At 49.5% G+C, this 6899-nt stretch overlaps 1 protein-coding gene across 3 annotated transcripts in view; it reads right to left on the reverse strand.

The window, feature by feature from the left end:
- Positions 1-57: 57 nt before the first annotated feature.
- Positions 58-6899, reverse strand: part of LOC130109641 (zinc finger protein GLIS3) — a 172680-nt gene continuing 165838 nt past the window's right edge. For all 3 annotated transcript variants that reach the window (XM_056276632.1, XM_056276633.1, XM_056276631.1), the window contains exons 9-11: positions 1611-1773; positions 456-620; positions 58-197 (exon numbers count right to left, since the gene is read on the reverse strand). In XM_056276632.1, the coding sequence (XP_056132607.1) occupies positions 186-197; positions 456-620; positions 1611-1773 (340 nt within the window). In that variant the 3' untranslated portion in view covers positions 58-185. The remainder of the gene's footprint in view (positions 198-455; positions 621-1610; positions 1774-6899) is intronic.

The following is a 6899-nucleotide window of genomic DNA, read 5'->3' on the forward strand; positions in this document are numbered from 1 at the left end:
TGGACGGCGTCATCTTGTGTAAGTGGGGGGGTGGGGGTGTTGTCCTGACGTGGCGGCGCTCTACGTCTCGGTATAGACGGAGGAAATGTGGCTCAGGCTGCGGTCAAAGCTTCCCACCTGGAAGAAGATGCTCTCCTCTGGGCTGGAGGAGAACTGGCATCCTGCTCCCCCCTGGAGCTCCTGCGTCAGGCTGAAACCTGCCAAGGGTAGACATGATGACACTCAGACATTTTCTTTTTTCTTTTCCTTGAACGTCACTCGGCTCACCGTTTCAATTACGGTCATCATGAGGTCATTGTGCAAGTTATATTTTTGAACTGTCCTCAAAGTAAAACACAGAGATTATAAATGAATGATGTGAACTGAAGCTGTTTAAACAAAGGGCGAGTTGTTGCGTTGTAGTTTGTTTATATATAACCATGTCATGGGAGAAGCCCGTGAACGCTCGGCGTCACCTGCAGTGGAGACGCCGTTGCCGGTGGAGGACATTTGGAAGCCGTTGTGCTGATGGGAAGTGTAGGCCTGAGAGTCCGCTGGGACGCCGTGGATGCCGCTGACCGTCTGCTCCATTCTGTAGGAATCACCGAAGTGGAAACAGCTCTGGAAACTGCCCTGGTAGTCTGTGGGGTGGGGTGGGATGGGGTGGGGATGAACAGATAATCAGAAGATTAAAAAAAAAAGAAGGTCAAACTCGGACAGACCGCCGCTAATATGCATGGGCAGTTCGGTTCTGTTTCCGCAAGGTCAACGAACGCCTTGGTCCGGTTGAGAAACTCAACACGGCCACCGAAAATTATGACAATGCTATATTTGTGCTCGCGCTAACTCTGCCAATTCCAGTTTGTAACATTCGTCTCCCTCGCCTTTTTTCCCCCCGCTTGTACTCAGAAACGACCGCAGGAGTCACGATAATGGGAAAGCTGTGTTTCCTGGAGCGCTTTTACGCAACTCCTCGACCACAGCGTGGTTTGAGAGACGTCCATGCGTAGATCTTTAACAGGGGAAAACAGTGTTTAAGGCATTAGGAGACGGCCCGGGAGTGACAGCTGAGCCTGCCGTGTTAGGGCGCCGGGAGACAGCCGAGTGCATGAGCCAGCGTTTTGTTGGCTAATTCAGCACCGGGAAAAGGCTTCCGGCGTGTGGTTTTTCCCCCCTCCGTCCTCTCTCTCTCTCTCTCTCTCCCTCTCTCTCTCTCTCTCTCTCTCTCTCTCTCTCTCTCTCTCTCTCTCTCTCTCTAGCTCTCTCTCTGATGGAGCCACAGGGCAGTATCGCTGTTCTGACAGACAACTTCCTCTCCCTGCGCCCTTTCATGTGGGTCTGGTGGTGGAGTGGGGCTTTGAAGACTTGACATGAGGTTGTTCAGACACCCACACATCAGGACGTGTTGAGGTGATACGGCTCAGTGGGAAACATTTGACACACAAAGGAGATTGTGTAAAAGCACGAGACGGTCAACGGCTGCCAGTCACGTGTGCGGCGGGACGAACGTCAGCTCTGATAAGCAAACCGTGGCCTCGGGAAGCTGGCGTCCCCCAAAAATGCACTCGGCTGCATCCAGCCGCCCAACACTGCACCTTGCAGTCGAGGGGGGGGGGGGGCGCGAGTCTCACCATCGTTGACAGGCTGCTGCTGGTGGTTGGTGTTGGTGGTGTTGGTGGTGGTATTGAGAGTAAGACTTGTGAGGGAGGATGTGCTGCTTCTCCAGCGAAGCAGGAGCAGGTGGAGGGCTCCCCCGTTCCCTTCATGCCCGGAGAAAGGAGAGGTCCTGGCACCCTGGAGGAGAGAGAGAGAGAGAGAGAGAGAGAGAGAGAGAGAGAGCGAGAGAGAGAGAGAGAGAGAGAGGAGGAGAGAGAGAGAGAGAGAGAGGAGAGAGGAGCGAGAGAGAGAGAGAGAGAGAGAGAGAGAGTGAGAGAGAGAGAGAGGAGAGAGAGAGAAGCGAGAGAGAGAGAGAGAGAGAGAGGAGAGAGAGAGAGAGAGAGAGCGAGAGAGAGAGAGAGAGAGAGAGAGAGAGAGAGAGAGAGAGAGAGAGAGAGAGAGAGAGAGAGAGAGTGAGAGAGAGAGAGAGAGAGAGAGAGAGAGAGAGAGAGAGAGAGAGAGAAGACACCAAGGTGAATACATTTAAAACACATTTCCACTGATGTAAGGTTCCCTGAAGAATGTGCCGGTCAATTCACAGTTCTTATTCAAACCCAGAACCCCACTCTTCCGAGCCGTCCCGGTCTCTGCTCCACCCCCTCTGCCGATCCGGGGAGGGCTGCAGACTACCACATGCCTCCTCCCATACATGTGGAGTCGCCAGCCGCTTCTTTTCACCTGACAGCGAGGAGTTTCACCAGGGGGACATAGCGCATGGGAGGATCACGCTACTCCCCCCAGTTCCCCCTCCCTCCCAAACAGGCGCCCCGACCCATCAGAGGAGGCGCTAGTGCAGCGATCAGGACACCCACCCACAGACACAGCCAAATGTGTCTGTAGGGATGGCTGACCAAGCCGGAGGTAACATGGGGATTCGAACCGGCGAGCCCCATGTTGGTAGGCAATGGAAGACCACCCGGACGCCCCTATGTATTGTCTTTTACCTCACTTTTAACAGGTTTTCACTGCACTGCATTGTTTTGGTCCAAATGTGCTATATGACCAAAAGTTTGACGGATTGATTGACTGATTTGACTGATTTATTGATAGTAATGTTTCACGGAAACTGCATGCTCCAACAACCCCCCTCCCCCCTGCCACCACATGTTATTGATCTTAAATCAACAGACGCCAGCCCCCCCCCCCCTTCTTTTCAGTGACTCCACGGCTCGGGTGGAGCAGAGAGGAGAAAGAACAGAGTCGTGTTTAGATCTGTGACTCGTTCAGAGGGGATGTATTAGCATGACATGTTTGGGACTCGGTGGACTCTTAACAGCCCGGAGGAGTACTGAGATATCCTCATAGGATTTTTTTTTTTACTTGATTACATAAATGAAGCTTTGTCCGTTGCAATTGCTCCCAGCTGTGGCAGTGCACATGTTTAGAGATGCTCAGGCGCGTATCTCAAGTTCGAACTCCATTGTGCCATCCCGGCTATTGTGCCAACCCTTCAGCTTAAGTGGAGCCTGTTGCTTCAGCCTCGACATCAAAGAGTCACACAACACTCTTCGCTAAGCGAACCACAAAAAAAACCCAAAAAAACCCCAAAAAAAACCCAATACAAAACAATTGGTGAAGAATTGCCTTTTTTAAATGGATGGTTATAACTAGCAGATGGCGGTTTGGAATTTGAGCTATCGCTGGTACCTTCTCAGAAACCTGTATTATGGGCTGTTTGTGACTTCCAGATCATGTTTATTGGCCGTCATGTAAGTTTGCACCCATGCATCCTCCACATGAAGTGTAGGAGAAAACTCTAACTTTACTGGCACAGAAAGTGGCTACGCATTATAGCTGATCAGAATATACAATTATCTGATTATCTGCAAGTCAAGAATTATGGGGTGATGGGGGGCGTCCGGGTGGTGTGGCGGTCTATTCCATTGCCTGCCAACACGGGGATCACCGGTTCGAATCCCCGTGTTACCTCTGGCTTGGTCGGGCATCCCTACAGACACAATTGGCCGTGGCTGCAGGTGGGAAGCCGGTTGTGGGTATGTGTCCAGGTCGATGCACTAGCGCCTCCTCTGGTCGGTCGGGGTGCGTGTTTGGGGGGGAGGGGGAACTGGGGGGAATAGCGTGATCCTCCCACGCGCTACGTCCCCCCTGGCGAAACTCCTCACTGTCAGGTGAAAAGCGGCTGGCGACTCCACGTGTATCGGAGGAGGAGGCATGTGGTAGTCTGCAGCCCTCCCCGGATCAGCAGAGGGGGTGGAGCAGAGACCGGGATGACTCGGAAGAGTGGGGTAATTGGCCGAATACAATTGGGGAGAAAAGGAGGGGGGGAATTATGGGGTGATTGTATCTTTCTGTAAGAACTAACGGTTCTAGAAAAGTCGCACCTGCACATGGCGGGACTCTTTGGTACTCACATGTTGAGTAATGCTCCGATAGGAGACCTACTGCGCTGATGAGAAAACATATTAACATGAATGTATTCAGATGGAATAATAACCCGAGTGGCTAGTTTAAAAATACCTGTTTTAAAATGCAAAACCTGAGCTTTGTCCCTAACACTGAACAATACACGTAAATACTGATATTTACAACCCCGTTATTATTCATAAGTCATCAAATGAAGACCGCTGCTCTCTCATAATATCTTTATTGTGCCTGCAACAACAAGGGCGTAAACAAGGGAATCTAAACTATTTTCAGAAAAAAAAAATGTTGCCAGTAAGTGAGCGACCATGTCTTCCACTATACATACAGCATGTGTTCAGACCCTTAAACCGTCATGTGAAACTTAATAAAAAAGCCCTCTAAACAACTCCTGTTTTTTTTATTGCTTGTACTCTTAACATTGACTTAATGAAACAGTAGTGAAGTCCAAATCCGGAACAGATAGCCAACAGGTCTGCCTTTAAAGCCCAGCCGGCCAATCACCTCCCCCGAAATATTCAACAGCCACTTAGTACCCTCTTACGACTGCATATCAGGAATGCCAACACATAAACTGCTGCTGTGTTACTGCGTGCTGCTGTGCTGCGGGAAGCATATGGTTTGCGCTAAGCGCTATACGAATGTGATGACAGAGTGCTGCTGGAGGCAGCCAAGCCCTTAGATGACTGCACATTTCTGGCCTGACTGGAGCCGGCTATATGACCTTACCTTTCCATGTATAAGACGGCTTAACTTTGCCTGGGAAGTACCACCCGGCACTTGATAACAGGCAGTGCCTTCATGCCAGGCGTATGGAAAAAAGAGTGACTGATGAAGAGAGATGTTAAGCCAGAGGCAAGGGTTTGCAATATGGTGCTCCTAAATAGGGAAATTACAATATTTTCTGTATGACTTGTAGGACAATGTTTCTTTGCAGATAGAGATCAAGATGTCAAACAGCGTATCATAGTTTGGTTTATGTCTTAATGTGAAACAGCTCATCTGGGTAACTAGTTGAGTGTGCGTATTTGAACCCTGTACCTGTGGTAAACGAATGGTTTGACCTTCAAGTTTACCTCTACAGCATCAAGGAAGCATTGTCAAAGAGTGTAATGCCTTGTGTCTTCGCATCAATTTTGGATAAGCTAGCCATTAGCGAGCGTGGCTAATCCACGGGCTGGCATGGCCCCAGCGTGTGGCCATATGTTCCTGCAGAGAGCGGCGTTCCCTTGGGAGCTGCTGTCAGCACAAACTCAGGAAACAGTTATACTGTTCATATTTTTACAAGCAGCCTCTATGTGCAGCTAAAGTGAATCATAAGCTAATCACTGCCAGCTGTCCCCGGCCCCCATATGCTCTCTCTCTGCTTTTTGGCTAACTCGCTACTCAGGCTCAAGGTATGATGGGAATCTTTCATAAGCTAGATAAATCTCTCCCCTGGTATTCATCTTCACTGATCATCCACTACTCCTTTTCTTTACTGACTTTTTCCCAGTCAGCCCACCCTGCCCTTTCCCTTTGCTTTGAGAGAGTGGTTTGACCTTTGAACTCTGATACACTAAAGGTAGAGTTGGGCGGATATGAGAGTAAGTTTCAAAATGTCAAGTTGTACCTGAAAAAAGAAAAAAAGAGGACACGGGGTTGGGAGACTTCAAAGCTCATAAGACTCAGAAAGGGATTCTTGCTCGCTATCTGCTATGGGGGAGAGATTTGACTTAAACACACTGAGGCAGAGCTCAGGAAAAGTAAAGGTGAGAATACTGAGGTAAAACTTTCACAAGGCTTAAGGGGACATCGCCTCTCAGCAAGGTCAATAAGAGACTCTTTTCTTACTGGTGACACTATAGTGGACTCAGCTCGGCTACCAGGACTCCTACACCCCCTTCACCTGATTTTAAAGCACCGTGACTCAGTGAACATGACTAGGAGAGCCTTGGGAATGTTAACAAGATTCTGGGAACAAGATTTGATTCACCAAATGAAGTTCATGACTTGGCCTTGGCTTCACATCCCCTACAACAGATTGAGGGATCAGGAGTACATTCTGGCCTCAACGATCTTATGCTAGCCTCGAGCCACAACAGTCCAGCCAAAATGACTTGAATTCCTGGAGCGCGCACAGGTATGCGGGCACGGGAGTCATCACTATTGAATTGCATAGATTATCCAGAGTTTCAGACCGTAACACTACTGAAAGTGATGCAATCTCGACATAATAGAGAGGAGCTACCCTTAATGTGCTGGCTCTTTGGAGAGATGAGGGGATGGAAAGAATCGGACAGAAGATTCATGAGCAGTTATGCTCTTCTCCTCGTTCGTCTTCCCTCACCTAACCCCTACTGTCCCTCCAGGGACCAAAGATCAGACCTTCTCCAACACGAGTTCCCTCTCCCTCCTCTGTCTCCACTCCTCCCCGTTTGTAGCGGACCATTAAGCCGCTCTGATGGATGGCAGAGGCGTCTCTGGCGCAGGTCAGTGGGAACGTTTCTGGTTCTGGTTAGCGAGCTAAAGCCGCAGTAGAAGGATGGGTCACAGCATGCTGGCTAAAGTTAAGCTAAAGCTAAGCCAGCCCTGCGGGCCCCCTAGCATGAGCTGCACAGCCAGGGCCGGGGCTATTTTGGGGCCTTAGTAAATTCTCTGTTAGTCTCTGAAAGATAACTGTTCGAAGCATATGGGAGCTATCCATAATCACTCAGTTTTTGTTTTTGTTTTTAGGAATTTTGACCGTAAAGTTGCCTCAATCTTTTGATCAGGCTAACAGTTTTTATAGACAGTTAATCGAAGGCCGTGTATCGTTAAAACCTAGGACCACAGATTTACTCACTGACTAACTGACTGCCATGACTGGTGGAGCCGCTGCCGCAGAATGTTTTTCTTTGACT

This window comes from Lampris incognitus, chromosome 3, assembly GCF_029633865.1.
Source record: "Lampris incognitus isolate fLamInc1 chromosome 3, fLamInc1.hap2, whole genome shotgun sequence".
Lineage (NCBI taxonomy): Eukaryota > Metazoa > Chordata > Actinopteri > Lampriformes > Lampridae > Lampris > Lampris incognitus.